Source organism: Mesoplodon densirostris, chromosome 7 (genome assembly GCF_025265405.1).
Source record: "Mesoplodon densirostris isolate mMesDen1 chromosome 7, mMesDen1 primary haplotype, whole genome shotgun sequence".
In the NCBI taxonomy this organism is placed as follows: Eukaryota; Metazoa; Chordata; class Mammalia; order Artiodactyla; family Ziphiidae; genus Mesoplodon; species Mesoplodon densirostris.
The window spans coordinates 35,720,523-35,739,226 of NC_082667.1; the positions used below are offsets into that span (position 1 = coordinate 35,720,523).

Consider the following 18,704-nt stretch of genomic DNA (forward strand, 5'->3'; position numbering starts at 1 on the left):
TATAAAATGAATACACATGACTCACGTACCACAATGTTCACTGCAGCTCTATTTACAATAGCCAGGAGATGGAAGCAACCTAAGTGTCCATCATCGGATGAATGGATAAAGAAGATGTGGCACATATATACAATGGAATATTACTCAGCCATAAAAAGAAACGAAATTGAGTTATTTTTAGTGAGGTGGATGGACCTAGAGTCTGTCATACAGAGTGAAGTAAGTCAGAAAGAGAAAAACAAATACCATATGCTAACACATATACATGGAACATAAAAAAAATGGTTATGAAGAACCTAGGGTCAGGACGGGAATAAAGCTGCAGACCTACTAGAGAATGGACTTGAGGACATGGGGAGGGGGGAGGGTAAGCTGGGACAAAATGAGAGAGTGGCATGGACTTATATACACTACCAAATGTAAAATCAATAGCTAGTGGGAAGCAGCCACATAACACAGGGAGATCAGCTCAGTGCTTTGTCACCACCTAGAGGGGTGGGATAGGGAGGGTGGGACAGAGGGAGGGAGATGCAAGAGGGAAGTGATATGGGGATATATGTATATATATAGCTGATTCACTTTGTTATAAAGCAGAAACTAACACACCATTGTAAAGCCATTATACTTCAATAAAGATGTTAAAAAAATCAATACATAAATATTAGTTGCATTTCTATACACTAACAATGAGTTCTCATAAAGAGAAATTAAGAAAGTAATCCCATTTATAATTGCATCAAAAAAAATAAAATACTTAGGAATAAATTTAACCAAGGAGGTGAAAGACCTGTAACACACTGATGAAAGCAACTGAAGAGAACACAAAACAATAGAAAGATATCCATGTTCATGGATTGGAAGATTAATATTGTTAAAATGTCCATATTACCCAAAGCAATCTGCAGATTAATTCAATCCATCATAATTCCAATGGCATTTTTCACAGAACTGAACAAACAATCCTAAAATTTGTCTGGACCCACAAAAGACCCTGAATAACAAACTAATCTTGAGAAAGAAGACCAAATCTGGAGGCATCATGCTTCCTGATTTCAAACTATATTATAAAAATATAGTAATCAAAACATAATGGTATTGATATAAACACAGAAACATAGATGAATAGAACAGAATAGAGAGCCCAAAAATAAACCCACGTATATGGTTAATTAATTTATGACAAAGGAGCCAAGAAAATACAATGTGGAAAGGATAATGTCTCCTTCAATAAGGGCTGTTGGGGACACTGGACAGTCACATGCAAAATAATGTAACTAGATCACTATCTTACACCATACACAAAAATTAATGCAAAATGGATTAAAGAATTAAATGTAAAACCTTAAAGCATAAAACCCTAGAAAAAAATATATAGGTGGTAAGCTCCTTGACATCAGTCTTAGAGATAATTTTTGGATCTGACTCCAAAAGCAAATGCAAGAAAAGCAAAAATAAACAAGCAGGATTACAACAAACTAAAAAGTTTCTGCATATCAAAGGAAATCATTAACAAAATGAAAATGCAGCCTACTGAATGTGAGAAAATATTTGCAAATCATATAAGTAATAAGAGGTTAATATCCAAGATATATAAGGAACTCATACAACTCAACAGCAAAAAAATAAATAATACAATTTAAAAAATATGAGCAGAGGATCTGAGTAAACATTTTTCCAAAGAAATACAGATAGCCAACAGGCACATGAAAAGACATTTGGCATCATTAATCATCAGAGAAATGCAAATCAAAACCACAATGAGATATGACCTCACACTTGTCAGAATCACTATCATCAGAAAGACAAGAAATAACAAGTGTTTGCAAGGATGTAAAGAAAAGGGAACCCCTGTCCACTGCTGGTGGGAATATAAATTGGTACAGATACTATGGGAAAGAGTATGGAGATTCTTCAAAAAATTAAAAACAGAACTACCACAGGATGTGACAATTCCACTTCTGGTTATTTATCCAAAGAATATGAAAACACTAATTTGAAAAGATACATGCACCCATACGTTCACTTCAGCATTATTTACAATAGCTAAAATATGGAAACAACCTTAAGTATACATGAATGGATGATTAATAAATAAGATGTATATATATATATATATATTATATATATATTTTTATGTGTATATATGTGCAATGGAATACTTCTTAGTCATAAAAAAAAGAATAAAATCTTGCCAATTGCTACATCAATGGACCTTGAGGGTATTACACTAAGTGAAATAAGTCAGACAGAGAAAGACAAAAGACTGTATGATTTCACTTATATGTGGAGTCTAAAAAACAAAACAAATGAACAAATAGAACAAAACTTACAGATACAGAGAACAGACTGGTGGTTGCCAGAGGAGAGGTGGCTGGAGGTAGGCAAAATGGGTGAAAGGTGTCAAGAGGCACAAACTTTCAGTTACAAATAAGTCGTGGGGATGTAATTTATAGCAAAGTGACTATAGTCAATAGTATTGTATTGCATATTTGAAAGTTGCTAAGAGAATAAATCTTAAAAGCTATCATCACAAGGGACTTCCCTGGGGGTCCAGTGGCTAAGACTTCACCTTCCAATGCAGGGGTTGCGGGTTCGATCCCTGGGGGGAAGCTAAGATCCCACATGCCTCGAGGCCAAAAAACCAAAACATAAAACAGAAGCAATATTGTAACAAATTCAATAAAGACTTTATAAAAATATAGGAGCCTTCACTGAAGCTGTTTAAAAAAAAAGCTGTCATCACAAGAAAAAAAAATCTGTGACTTTATATGATGATGGATGGTAATTAGACTTACTGTGGTGATATTTCACAGTGTATACAGATATGAATCATTATGTTGTATACTTGAAATTAATATATGTCAATTATACCTCAGTAAAAATGTACTAATCACATACTACTAATAACTTTAACAAAAAAGCTATCAAATATTATACCTGCATTATAGGCAAGCAAAGTATTAAGCCAAATACTATTATCTTGCACATCAAGTCTCAGCATTTCTGAGTTTATTTCACAGAAAGCCTCAAAACAAATCCTAACTTATGGTTGCTCCCTTATAACATCCAGAAAGGTTCAGTATTAAATCTGCATGAAACATGGAACTTGCTTTACTTACTTAAAAATGAATATGTTGGAGGACAAAACATTAAGAATGTAGTATGAGTAAATAACTGGAGTACAAAGACCTAAGTATTCATATGAAATGCATTTCTAACCTTGGTTCAATTTTTTGTTCTGACTTATAGGAGGCTAACACATATATTTAACTTACCTCACTTACTTCAAAAAAACGTTTTTCTCCACTGGCTCTTCTCTCTAAATTAAACAACAACAACAACAAAATCATGTTAAAACGGCCAACCAATCACAGTATGTTAAAAGTCTGCATAAGGAGAAAATAAGAATTCAAAATTTAAACAAAAGAAGTCCAAAGAAAATAATGTTGGAAGAAAACATCCGAGATCTTCCTGGAGCTAAGTTGTTCAAAACAAACTCAAAAGAATTCAGCACCAAAAACTGTCTTTAATATAGAGGAAAATCATCAAATACTAATGTGTAGGTTATAATCTCACCCACTAAGAAATAAACTTAACTGTGATTAATACAGTTGTAATTCCATAGCCACACAACTGCTGAGAGGAAAACATTCAGTAGGGATGTCCATCCCTATCTGTTAGTTCTCACCATGTGAGATTTATTATTCTATCAGTGTGTTTTCCTGGAACTGAACCACACTGGTTACAAGTAAAGGACTAATAGAGGACTACCAGTTTTAAATAGGCCAAATTACTTTCCTGACACAGATATCTTCATGATAGTTATGTGCTGAGTCATTTGGACTGAAATACATCTTCAAATAAGTTTCTGATGCTAAAAACTGTTAAATATAGAATTCTGATTCTTATTCTCTATGGACTCCAATTTGCAAAACACTGAGAAATATTTCACAAGTCAAAAACTTGGAGGAGAAAATCACAATGAGAATGGAATAAAATATTGCTACCACTTAAGAGCCATCCACAGTAACTCTAATTTTAGGAAATGTTAGTATATATTCTGAAAATACAGAAAATATAAACCTACCATTTGTATATTTTCTTTTCTTTCCCAATTTTGTTTATTGTGATACAATACACATAATATAAAATTTTACCATGTTAACCATTAACAAGCATACAGTTCAACAGTATTAAATTCATTCATAATATTGAGCAACCATCACCAACATCCATCTCAGAACTCTTTTCATCTTGTAAAACTGAAACACTATACCCATTACCAACTCCTCATTCTCCCCTTTCCCAGCCCCAGGCAACCACCATTCTACTTTCTGTCTCTATGATTTTGACTACTCTAAGTACCACATATAAGTGGAATCATGTAGTATTTTTCATTGTGTGAGTGGTTTATTTCACATAGCATGTCCCCAAGTTTCATCAATGCTGTAGCATATGTCAGAATTTCCTGCTTTTTAAGGTTGAATAATATCCCATTGTATATGTATGCCACATTTTGCTTACTCATTCATCCACTGATGGACACTTCTGTTGCTTCCACATTTAGCTGCTGTGAATAATGCTGCTATCTACATGGGTGTACAAATATCTCCAAGATCCTGCTTTCAATTCTTTTGGGTATATACACTAGGTGGAATTGCTAGATCATATGGTAATTCTTTTTTTAAATTTTTTAAGGAACCACCATACTGTACCATTTTACATTTCCACCAAGAGTGCACCAGGTTTCCAATTACTCCACATCCTCTCCAACTTCTGTATTTTTTTTTGATAGTAGGCACCCTAATGGATTTGAGGTGGTACCTCTTTGTAGTTTTGATTTGCATTCCCCTAATGATTACGATGTTGAGTATCTTTTCATGTTCTTCTTGGCCATTTTTCTATCTTCTTTATAGAAATGCCTATTCAAGTCCTTTGTCCATTTTTAAATCAGGTTGTTTGGTTTTTTATCGTTGAGTTTTAGGAGTTCTCTAACTGGATTAGATATATGATTTGCTCATATTTTAACCCATTCTGTGGTTTGACTTTTTACTTTACTTGCAGTGTGTTTTGAGGCACAATTTTTTTTCATATTTGTGAGGTCAATTTGTCTATTTTTCTTTTCTTGCCTGTGCCTTTGGTGTCATATCCAAGAAACCACTGTCAAATCCAATGTCATGAAACTTTTGTCCTATGTTTTCTTCTAAGAGTTTTATAGTTTTATGTCTCACATTTAGGTCTTTGATCCATTCTAAGTTAATTTCTGTATATGGTGTTAGGTAAGGACCCAACTTCACTTTTTTGCACATGGATATCCAAATTTCCCAGCACCATTTATTGAAAAGACTTACCTTTCCCCATTGTAAAAAATAATTTGACCATATACACACAAGAGTTTATTTCTGGGCTCTCTAGTCTAGTCCATTGGTCTATATATCTGTCTTTACACCAGTACCATACTATTTTGATAACTGTAGCTTTGTAGTTAATTTTGAAATCAGTGAGTCATCCAGCTTTGTTCTTCTTTTTCAAGATTGATTGGCTATTTGGGGTCCCTTGAGAGTCCATATGAATTTTAGGATGGATTTTCCTATTTCTACAAAAAACATAATTAAAACTTTGATAGAGATAGCACTGAATCTATAAATCACTTTGGTGGTATTGACATCTCAATAATATTAAGTCTTCTAATCCATGAACAAGAGATGTGTTTGCATGTATTTATGACTTTTAAAATTTCTCTCAGCAAAGTTTTGTAGTCTTATTTGTACAAGTCATCACATTCTTGGTTAATTTATTCTTAAGTATCTAATTCTTTTTGATACTAATGTAAAAAATTTTTCTTAATTTCCTTTTGAGATTGTTCATTGTTTATATATAAAAATGCAATTGATTTTTGTGTGTTGACTTCATATTATGATACTTTATCAATGTTGACTGCATTTATAGTTCTAACAGGTTTTTTATGAAATCTTTAGGGTTTGCTAAATAAAAGATCATATCATCTGTGAACAGAGGCAATTTTAATTCTTCCTTTCCAATTTGGATGTCTTTTATTACTTTTTCTTGCCTAGCTCTTCTGGGTAGAACTTCCAGTACTATGTTGAACAGAAGTGGAAAAGTGTATATCCTTGGTAAATACCAGTAAACTTAACTCATATACACAAAAGCTCTTTGAAGTTCCTAATGATTCTTAAGAGTATAAAGCGGTTCTGATATCAAGAAGTTTAAAAATGCTATCTTAGGTATAAACTCAGTAGAAATACATGCACTATGGGAACGTACAAGAATGTTCATAACAGTATTATTGGGGTTAACTAGAAAATCAACATCACCTCAAATATCCAGAAATAGAAAAATGGATCAATACAATGTGGTATAATCATACCACATTTTATAGTTAGCAACAAAAGTGAATTAATTTTAATTACATGCAAAAACATAGATAAATCTCCCAAAAATAGTTCAGCAAAAAAGGCAGAAATATTTAGTAATATTTCAGTTATATAAAGTTAGCTATGCAAAACCAAAGTATGTTACTTAGGGATGAACAGTTAAGGGTAGTTGTTGTTGGGATACAATTCTCCTTGGGTCTTTCAAGTTTCTGCACATCTTGCAAACGAGACACGGACTTCCCTTCCTTCTGGATTATCTTTTCAAGGATCTTTGTTGAGATAGAGATAGAGACTCCTTCAGGAGCAAAGGACACATTTGCTTACAGTCTTGGAAGACTGGATCAGTGTCTCCCTCCAGAGCAAAGGGAAGGCAAATTACTGACCAATAAAAAAGACTCAAGTTCCCTAAGCTCAGATTGCTCTCCTGTACTGCAAACCACCCATCGAATGTGCAGGTCCTCTCTGCATTGATCTGTGGCAAGTTGGGCTCAGGAAACTGCAACATGCTGCTACTCACCCTATCGTTAATGCTGTGAATAGTAAACTGTCCTTTGTCTCTGATCCAGGTGTCTCATATCTTCTACCAGTAAACATGAAATTGTAACAGGCTACTTGGTTAACTTCCATGTGCAGTAAAACCTCAGACTTTTCACAGCTCTTGACATTAATCATCAGTATAATACTGATAATGACGGTGATAATGGCTAACATGTATTGATTTTCTGTTGTTAAGAAATTTACAGTACAGTAGAAGAGACAGACCAAAAATTGTGATAAATGCTATAAAAGAGACAAAAAGAGCAAAGAGAGAGGGAGAGAGAAACAGGGAGGGGTGCAAGTTAGACATGAGAAACTCAAAAAATCTCTCTGAGGGAGTAATGTTTATACTGAGATGTGAAAGTTGAGAGGATACAAGTCACATAAGAACACATAAAGGCTGTAAGACAGGAACAGTTTTAGGTGTTGAAAGAAACGAAGGTCAAGCTAGAGATGAGTAGGTAAATGGCAGAGAGGCCTGAGAAGATGTTGGACAGGCATGGAGTGGGAGACAGTTTGTGGAGGACCTTGTATTTTTTCCTGTATTTTTTCCTAAGAGAAACAGTAAGCCACAAAAAAGCTTTTAAATAGAATTTACATTTAAATTTTATGAAAAGCACTAGTTGCTGACTGGAGAATTGGTTAAAAGAAAGTAAGAATGGAGAAAGGAAACAAATTATGAGGTTGCTGCAATGAATCACAAGAGATGATGGCAGTCTGGCCTGGAGTTGGAACAGTGCAAATGAAGGCACATAAATGGATTTTAGATATTTGAGCAAAAATTGGAAACAAACTGCTATCAAATTTCAGATGTGCAGGTGGAGAGACAAAGAAGATTAAAGACTCCTAGGTTTGAGCAATTCGAGATTTCATTTAATGAAATGGGGAAGATTATTAATGGTGGGCAATTAACACAGCAGATGCTGCTGGCTCCCCACAAATATCCTTTCTCTTCCTGTTCTTTACTAACAAGATACTAATTATATGGTACAGCAAAGAGCTCTAGCAAAAAAAGAACAAAAAACAAAAAAACACATTTCCTTGCCTCCTTGCAACTTAAGAATGTGACATAAATTCAGAGTTACCAAATATCACATAAATGGCATTAATGTCTATCTCCTAAGATATGTGCAAGCATTAAATGAAAAATATGCATGTAAATTGCTTCATGCAGTCATTGGCACAGAAGTGATCGATGGATATTAGTTATTCTTGTTGATATTACTATATTATTAGGATATATTCTATTCTTTTATTAATTTTCAGAACTGTTTAAAATTCTTTGGGATGAGTTTTAGAGTGTCAGAATAAAGATGAAAGAATATCTTTTGTATTCAGGTCTTTTTGTTGCAAGATCTATTAAAAAGTTAATAGCTAGCATAAGCAAAGCTTGAAAACTAAAAAACTGTAGCTACAGCCATATCACAACTTTTCTGAGTACAAGTTTTCTCATCTAAAAGATTAAAAATATAAGTAAAAATTATTTGAAAAATATAAAATATTATACAGTACCATCTTCAAAGGGTTTTACCCATGAATACTGTCTAGATGTACAGCTCAAAATCCCAAAATGTCTTGACCACCTCTCATTGGACTTTCCAATAAAAAGGAAACCAATCTAGCAAACTCTTATAATGAGTTGATAAGGAACAGGATTCTAAGAAATACATGCTTTGTCTCTCAACGTATTGTACTTGCACACTGACATAAGGAGGCTGTTATTTTCTTGAGGGCAAAAACAGTCACTACTGTGCATAGAACTAAATATAGTTCCAAGCAAAGAGCAAACAAATGCACACCTTAAGCTAGAGTTATAGAGTATTTTATAATTCTGTATTTTAGAAAAGAAAGTAGAAAAACTGGAAGCATTAACCCCTCCTTCCTCTAATTATTTTTGCTGCATTTAACATAAAACACCTAGTTAAAAAATATTTTCAAACTGCTATCAGAACTTGATGCAATGCATTTATTTGAGAATGTGGAAAGGGGTCAATACAGTTCCTCCAGATTATCTCCTGTCCGTACTAGTTCTCTCTTACGCTTTCACCTTTCAACTTGCTGCTTCCTCGCCCTGGATCTAACAACAGTACCTTTTTTTTTTTTTTTTTTTCGGTTCGCGGGCCTCTCACTGTTGTGGCTGGAGCACAGGCTCCGGACACGCAGGCTCAGCGGCCATGGCTCACGGGCCCAGCCACTCTGCGGCATAGGGGATCCTCCCGGACCAGGGCACGAACCCGCGTCCCCTGCATCGGCAGGCGGACTCTCAACCACTGCGCCACCAGGGAAGCCCCAACAGTATCTTTTTTGTCTAATTCTTGCTTATTTTTCACTTTATATCGGTTTTGACATCCTCCTTTCAAGCCTTGCCTGAAACCTCCTCATCTGCCCCACAGTTAGCCTCTTCCCTGCCCCCATACCATCCTGAACTTAAGCCCTTTGTGGGTACCTAGCCCAATTACACCTCCCTCCACAAGACTGCAAGCTCCCTGAGAGCCAGGTAGAGCACACTTTGTAAACCGTAACCCTTTCTGAAAAGCAGAAAGATTAAAGAATATGTATTTCCTCACACACCATGCTCCCTCTGACACATAGTGCTCACTAACTCACTCTCACTCTGTCTCTCTCACACACATATGTTCACACATGCCATAGACTCAGATACACTTTCACACTCAGAGTATAAAGATGAAGAAACTGTGCATAATCTTCAAACCTCTGTCAAAACAGAGGCCTCTCTGAAGAGGCAAGATTTGAAGCCAACAACTCTAGATCGGCTTCTCATTATTCCTGCTTCCTCCTTCCTCTAAAGTCAATAGAATTGACTGTACTTTTCCTGTGGGCTAGAAACCAGAACTACGAAGGGTTTAATATCAATCACTATGGAGAATCATAAAATATGAGCTAAAATTTAAGCCAGCCCAAAGACAGCTTGGAGTTTTCACTGAAAGCACATTACTAAGAATACACACTGCAGCAAATCCAGAACCCAAAAATAGCCCTTGCATTTACCAAATGGTCTTCTCAGTTTACACTTCTTCCAGCAGCATAAAATAATATATATGCAATCATATGCAATCAAATATTCATATTACTAAAGGATAGGTGGTTTGGTTAAATACAATGCTTGATGTAGTTGTAAAGACACAAGCAACTTTATATTCAATTTTAAAACTGCCTTTTCCAATGTTAAACTCTTAAACTTTCTTTTCCAATGCTGAATGTGTCATAAATCAGCCAAAGGAAGAATATTTCAAATCAGAACTTCCTTACAATGTCAACCAGTCAATAGTTCAATTTCAGCAACATTGATATTTTACTAGCAGTGTTTCTTTATATAACTATTTAAATGGTCTATTACACATTGCCCTTATAATTTCATTTTAAAAATTATTAGATTGTGGGAAAACAGCTAATTGGAGATCACTGATTGCTTAAATGTTCAACTGTTAAGAAAATAAACTGAGAAAATATAACAAATCCTAGAAACATCTATTATGCCTGAAAGACACAATGTTAACATTCTCTCTCCGGGAAGAAATTTTATCACATGTTAATCAATTGTTTAACTTTCTCATATTTACTCTTCAAAGGTGATTTAGGAACTACATAATACACAGATCCAGGCTTACCTATATTGGGGAGCTTACTCTAAGAAATCCATTTATATTTTAAAACATAGGAATAAAAGTAGCTCAAAAATTCATGCTGTGGAACCCAGTATTGTTCAGCCTTCTGCAAACAACACTTTTGTTTTCATAACTGTGTCATTAAACTCCAGAAAGAAACATATATTTAGAACTGGGTTTCCAAAAATCCACGTGACTGTCAATGTTAAAAAATACATCCTCATTGCAATGCACTTTTCATATAACCCTAGAAGAAACAGAAATACTAATAATGGGCAAGAAAACCAACTCAGCAAATTAATCAACATATTGAAAGACATTTAGAAAAATAAGTCATCTGAGTGGGCTGGACCACCCTGCTCCTTAGGCTCTGCTCTTACCAATGCCACTGTCTTTGCTATTTGGATTCTGGATCTATGAACAAAACAGGTTATAGGAATTTGGGCAGGATGCATTCATAAGACCCAACCATCAAATACATGTATTCCACATTAATATCCTTTTCTCCTACCTTCACCCAAATCAGAGGCAAAGCTTTGATCACAACAAGAGGAAATATAAATCAATTACAAAAGTCTTTGCCAAGAAAAGGGGAACTGAAATTACTTCAGGAAAAGTTCTAAAACCTTTCTGGGATGGACTGAAGCTTCAGTATGACCTCAAGCTCAAGTAACACTGATTTACGTGTACATTCTAGTAAGCAAAATTATCCTGAGGCTAAATTAGATCTTCTAACATCTGAGAGAGAGTAATGGTCAATCTCTGTAATGCCATATTGATATATTGTTTCCTTCATTATATGTATAAAGTTACATATTCCACATTTTTCCCTCCACTCTTCCTTCAATGAAGAATATATTTCTCATAGCTTTACTTCAGAAGGACTGATTATAAGTAAATACTGAATGCTTCAAATGAAAAAAAAATCTATTAAGAGCTTCAGATTACTGAAATTACAATAGGAAATAATTCTCTGCAAAGGAGGAAACCACTGAATAAGTACAGACTAGGACTTCTAATTTTATTTGTCTAAAAGACATTTGACTTCTTTTGCACACTGAACATCAATCATTTTCCCTAACAAGTTTACTGCATTATTTAGCAGCCGTTAGTCAAAGTTTAAAGTTTTCAATAGTTGCATTTCCCCTCTATCTTTAAATTATTTTTTGTTTAAAAAAAGGGGAGCTGCTTCAAGTGACACCATCAAGAACATGGAAAGAGAACCCACCAAATGGAAGAAAGTATTTGCAAATCAGATACACTGAATATATAAAGAACACTTACAACACAATAATTAAAAGGCAAATAACTCAATTTTTTAAATGGGCAAAGGATCTGAAGACATTTCTCCAATGAAGATATATGAATGGTCAATACGCATTGAAAAAGGTACTTAACACATTTAGTCACTGAAACAAAGTAAGTCAAAACCACGTTGAGATAGCATTTCACAACCACTAGGGTTGCTATAAATAAAAAAGACAGACGATAACAAATGTTAGTGAAGATGTGGAGAAATTGAAACTGTTATATATTACTGGTGAAAATATGAAAAATGATGCAGACGCTTGGAAAACAGTTTGGCAGTTTCTCAAAATGTTTTATATAGAGCTACCATATGATTCAGCAATTCCACTCCTAGGCATATACCCAAGAAAGATAGAAACATATTTTCATACAAAATCTTGCAATAAATCTTCATAGCAGCATGATTCACAGTAGCCAAGAAAGCGGAAATAATCCAAATGTGCACCAATTGATGAATGGATAAAGTGTGGATATATCTATACAATGGAAAATTATTTGGCAATAAAAAGGAATAATGCACTGATACAAGTTACAACATGGATTAACTTCAAAAACGCTATGCTAAGAGAAAGAAGCCAGTTACAAAGACCACATATTGTGTGAGTCTGTTTACATGAAGTGTCCAGAATAGGCAAGTCTAGAGAGACAATAAATAGACTAGAGGCTGCCTAGAGCTGAGGGTAGGGGAAGTGGGGGTGGGGTAGGAGGAATGACTACTAAGAGGTTTCTATTTGGGGTGATGAGAATGTTCTAAAATTAGATTACGGTGATCACAAAATTGTAAATATACCAACATTTGAATTGTACGTGTTAAATGGGTGACTTTAATTGTATGTAAATAAAGTATATCTCAAGCTGTTAAGTAAGGGGAGGAGGATGCAATAATGCACTTTATTTCTTGGTGTCTTTGAAGACTAAGTAGTATGACTTCTTAGATCATTCATTACTTAAAAAAAACTGTTTCCATGTTTAGACCTAACACTAAACAAGAAATGAAAGTAGAGTGTCATTGAGAGAACTGAGTATCATTGAGGGTCCTGGAGATAGACCCAGAAAAATGCATGCATTTTCAGGAAAATGCGTGTACTAAAATAGACCCACAGAATACAGGTCCGGGGTGGCCACACGGGAGTTTCCAGGGGTTGGCCTTCTCTCTGTTCCGTCCTGTCCCAGAGGGCTTGGTATTTCCCTGGACCCACACCTGTTTAGCTTCTGGCCGGTTCCTGGGGCCTCAGGCATGGCTCAGGAAGAAAGTCCAAGTATCATGGGTACTGGGAGACGGGAAACCCCGAAGCAAACAATGGGCAAACATTTTTCAACGGAACTAAAGATTCAATGAAAGCTCGAAAAACAGCATCCTCCCCAAGTACCTAAGAATCTCAAACTGATGGACCTTAGGGTTCGGTCTGCCCTTCCATAATTAACGATAATCTCAAAGCTTGAGCAATAATCGGCGAATAGAAAGGGGCAACAAGACTCGAGGGCCAGCTCCCCACACAGGGAACTGCTGTCATGCGCCCTAAGCTTAGACTCTCACGGTGAGAGACTCCTTTCCTCCGCCTGGGTTCAGAGGCCTGAGCACCTCGTTCACTCGCCCGGCGTGCTCGCCTCGCCTCCCTGCACTGTGCGACCGCTCCGCGGCGTCCAGAGGAGCAAGGAGGGCGGTCTCGGAACCGCACGGGTGGCTCTGAACAGGTGCTGGCCTCTCGGGAGCAGCCCGAAAAAATCCCCGGTCCGGGCAGGGAGCGTTCGCCTGCAATCCCCGTCTCGCGCAGGGCACGCCGCTACGCGAACATCCCCGGGATCCGGGCCGCACGGCCGCCAACGTCCCCCGGGGTCCCCGCGCCTAGAGTGGCGCGGTCCACTCACGGAGCCCGACCCTCTCCCTCTCGCCACCCCGCCGGCTCCTACCTTCCTCCTGCACCATTTCCATGACATCCGGGTCGCCCATCTTCGCCAGCTCGTTGATGACACTGCTCGAGGGACAGCCGACTGCCAACCACTGCGACTGGAGGCGAGATCTGGCCTGGAGACTGAATCTGATCGTGGGCGGCCGCACTTGCGCCGGGATCAAGAGATCCTCTTTATAAACCTCATTCTCCTCGGGTTCCACCAGCGTCGGGGGCTTCAGCCAGCTGGGCTTCTTCTCCAGCCGGTACTTCCACTCGACCTGGCCCTTGACCCTCGGCTTCACCGCGCTCTCCCTGTAGCGCTCCTGGGACCTCCCAGTATGTTTCCCGGAACGTGCCGGCCTCTTGGTCTCCCGGCTTCCACGAGCTCTGTCTCCTCTGGCTCCCTGGCGGCTCTTCTTTTGAGTCCGCCTGGGCGCTCTCTCCCCGCCTCTCCCTACTCCTCCCCAAGTCCTCCACGGGGGCGTCTATCTCCCCGCCCCCCGGCCTGCCGGGCCCCAGGCCACCCCGCCCCTCTTCGCTCCCGCCCTCTGACTCACTCGGCCCCGTCTCCGCCGCCTCCTGTCCCGCTTTGGGGCCCGCTGTCTCCCGGGCCCCTCGGCCGGCCAGCTCCCTTCTCAACAGGCCTTGCTGGTCCCATCCCACCGGATTGGCCCTCGTCCCGGGCTCCTGGTTCTCCCGGTTCTCCCGGGCTGCCGCCTCCCCTCTCTCTCAACTATCCTCCGATGCCAGCCGACGGGCCAGCTGCGTCCTCAGCCAGTTGGCCTGGTCCTCTTCCATCTGCCCAGCACTCCACCTAGCATGGGCGGCACTCGAAGAGAACCCCTTCCCAGTTGAGAAGTTATTTTTTGTCAGGTGAGAAAAAGCCCTCCTTCCTTAAGGCGACCCCCCCCCCTTAAGGGTGGCCCGCGCGTGGCCAGGTCTCCAAGGTTCTAGCAGCCCCCTTCCTCCCGAGTCCTGCGCGTGCGTATTAACTTCGCAGCTGTCAGGGTCCGCTTCCAGGACTCAAACGCGATTTCTAACACAGTTGGTGGAAAGTCAAACATGTTTGTCGTGAATTCGTATTCAGTCTCTGCCCCTTAAAAGTTAGATGGCATTGGTCAAGTTTCTGTAAGCCTAACAGTAGCCACCTAAGGGACTTTTGAGGGTCACATTATACAGTGCAGGCATAATGTGTTAAAAATTTAGCTGCTATCAAGACTAACCCATTTTCCATTGAGCCCTGCTCCACCTCAGAGTGTGTCTTAGTGCCTTGAGAACTTCAACCTCAGGCAGAGCCAATGGTCACAGGCTCTTCACAGGCTCCTCTGAATTGGTTCTAGGTTTTTGAGACCTTATCAAATGCCACCTCCCCAATAATTGGGACATAAGAAGAATTACCCTCTAACAAGGGAAAAACAGATAAGTGATGATGAACTAAGGGTGAGGTAGAGGTCTGAGCTGAGAGCCTTGAGAGTGCTGAGGAGGGCATGACTTTGAGTTTGGGGCAGGCATGGGATGATTTAAGCATAAGAAGGACATAACCAAGGAAGACTTGACCTTTCTTAATTTTCATGTTACTCTATTTTTCCCCCCTTCTATTGACGTTTTAGAACCAAGAATTACCTTTTACAGACGAGAAAATAGGCCTTGAGACAAGTGTTTTGGTTTGGAAATCACCTTTTTCCCCCTATACATTGCTATCTGTTCTCTATTTAAACCTCTAGGAATATATCAGTTCTGGTCAAGTGATTTCAGACTATAGGCAATTCCTTACTTGATGCATTCTGGAATTGTGTTTGAAATGTGAATATACATAAGTCAAGCAATAGACTTACATGTAATTATAATAAATTGCTAGTTATGATACAAGTGTTTGGTTTTTACTTCTTGATTAATTATTGTTTGAGTCTAATAAAAGGTTTACGATGTGATTTGTTTCATGTTCTTCCCATATACCAGGTACTCTGCCAGGTGCTGTAGATACTGTGATTTAACAGATGGTACGATCTTTGCTTTATGTAGATTAAATAAAAATAAAAACAATAAAATTATTGTTCTATAATTTTATATAATTATGTTTTCTATTCTTGATTCTGTACCATATTTGAAGTGATATATGAAAAGACATTTAATGATGATTTTGTGCAAAATTAAATGGAATATTTTGATGCCAAATTTGCTAATATTTTATCAACTTTTCTAAACTTTGTTAACAAAAAGTTGGCTCCTCTTTGTGTTCTTTTGATAAAGGTATGTATCATCCATAACTCTTGAGATCTTGAGAAATTTTCTCTGAATTCTTATCACTGAAATACTTTATTTTGCTTATCCATTCATCATTTTAGGATCTGTCAATTTCCTCCATTGCTACACCCTGCCTCTTTAGACACAATCTTTAGCCATACATTTCCAGAATTATGTTATGAATAATGAATACATGTTCTTTTAATGTAATTGAACGCACAGTTTTGTATTGAGACCAAAAAGTTATCTTTTTTAGCCCTCCAAATAATTTCAGCCTTTGTTTCCAGATTATTCAGCCTTTGTTTCAATGTTATTGCGTCATCTGGTAGTGCCTTTTTAAAAAAAAATTTGCCTCTTGTGTCCTACACTAAGGGTGATATGCAAAAGTGTTTAAATGACAATAGAAACACAGCTGTAGATATAAAAATGGTGATACTTTGGTAACTAAACTGTCAAATGATTGCTTAAAATACTTGTTTGCCAACTGGTAAGTAAAAGTATGAATTCTCTGTAGGAAAGCACTTCAGGGGTGTCAGTATATAATGCATGAAAGCCTGAACTGCATGAAAGTTAAGTGTATAAAATTGAGCAACACCTGCATGTGAACATTTTTTATTCTAGCAGCCTGATTAAATAGATGGATTTAACTCTGAAGAGGACAAGTTCATGAGCTACACTCTGGAGGCCAGAAAAGACTTTGGAAAGTCATCTTATGAATCCTTCTCCCTGCTGGTATGGCAGCTCCAGTCTGTCGTTTGGATCAGTCGGCTTTCTCGATTTCTCTACATGCCAAGGCTTTATCTCCTACAGTAAGTGTCTCCTTTTGGGCTACTTTGCAATCATTTACTTTTTAACCTGTAAAAGTTTCATTTATTTCATGTATTTTCAACATCATTACAATCCATATAAAATAACATGCTCTAGGGTATGGACCTTTGAATCAGGAGTCAAAAGACCTGCATTTTATCTTTGTTTCTGTCCCTTAATGAGCTAAAAGGCACAATGACATTGAGCAGATGACTTTGCATCCCTCCTTCCTCATCTGTGAATATTAAGGCTCTTAACTTGTTCCACCCATCTCCCAAAGTTGTTGGGAAAGTCAAACAAATCATATGCATGAAAGGACTTGGGAAACAATAAAAATGTAACAAACATGAGACAGTTTTATTGACTAGCAGAAGCAGTTATAGATTTACCAGTCGGTAAGGATACTAGTTGTGGGATATTGTTTCCCCTGCCACAAAATGCTGCTTCAACCATTTCTCTGGGATTTGCAGGCATTTTCTCACTCCACACAGATTCCTCACTCACTACGTACTGGTTTCAGAGGAGGGGGCCAAGTCTCCTTATTTGCAATATTTATTTCTTTGAATACTGACTTATTTAGGCCCTGGACTTTTACAATAAGCCCTAGTCCTGTTTACTAGGAACTTCATCGCTCCTACCATCTGACATTCTTCCCTTTCCTAAAAAAATGCTCACTTTACAGGCTGGCCTCTGGAACTATTGTGGTCATCAGAAAAGCCAGTACAATTCTGAGCACTTGGTGGCATGTCTACTATGTCTTGTAACTAGAAAAATGCAGTTGGTTCCCAGACTGGAGAGATGGGGGACTGTCTCAGCAGAAGGCCAGGAACAAGAATGTTTTCATCTCTCCCATGCCTGTTTGCAACAGCCACTGAGATTACAAATGACGCCCTTCTTCCTGCAGTCTGCCAATGACTTTCTGTCACATATAAGGGAAAATCTAAACACCTTTCTTGTCAGTAGGAGTGCCACACTATATTTACGTGACCTAAGTCCACTTCCCACCTCTCCCATAACGTTCTAGCCATGCTGTCTTGTTGCCGTTCCTCAAACCGAATGAGCACTTTCCCATCATTTCCTGAGCACTTTGCACTGACTGTTCTCCCCATAAAGATCTTCACACGGATGCTTGTGGTTCACTGTCTTCCATCATTTAGTTTTCTATGCAAATGTCACTTCCTTGGGAAGAACTTTGCTGACCACCCTAAGACAATAACCTCACATCACTATCCTCTTAGCCGGCATTTTTCTTCATAGCTGCTATCTCTTTCTGACTTTGCATATTTAATTGCTGATGCATATTTATTTCTGTATAAGATCCATGGAGCCTGAGGTTTTCTCAGTTTTCTTCTCTGTTGTACCTGTGGTACTTAGAATGGTGCCTGGCATAGAAAGGTTCTCATAAATATTTGATGAATGAATGATACGTCAAAGGTCTATCATCACATTTCCTATTCCCTGAGTCAGTGGCTGACTCCTCCCTTGCTTTCCTGAATCTGGGAGAATAATTGGATTACATACTTGCAGCAGCTTGTGGCTCAGTGCCATTCTGAGAAATAATTTTCTAATTCTGAAAAAAAAATAATATTTACCTAAAGAAACAACTAGAATCAGCAGAGATAGAGACAGTAAATCAGGACTTTGCCTCACCATCTGAGCACCAATCTCTTGGCTTCTCTTTGAAGACATATTCTAGACCTTTGGCAAGCAGTGGCAGCAGATGACAAGAAGAGGTAAGAAAGACCCATCTCTGCTTTAGTGCTACTATATTCTTGTAATAACAAGTGTCCTTTGGTATAAAGCAATCACATCCTCTTGTTTAAATGCCAGATGCTTAGGATTGTTACTTTTCTTTGGCATACATATAAACAGGAGATAAAAAAACGAATGAACCC

General features: G+C 38.0%; 1 protein-coding gene across 1 annotated transcript in view; it reads right to left on the minus strand.

Annotated features, from left to right (window-relative positions):
• Positions 1-14,556, minus strand: part of ANO5 (anoctamin 5) — a 103,663-nt gene extending 89,107 nt beyond the window's left edge. The window contains 3 exon segments of the mRNA XM_060103573.1: positions 3,276-3,319; positions 13,778-14,094; positions 14,096-14,556. Coding sequence (XP_059959556.1) covers positions 3,276-3,319; positions 13,778-14,094; positions 14,096-14,556 — 822 coding nt within the window.
• Between the last annotated feature and the right edge of the window lie 4,148 nt (positions 14,557-18,704).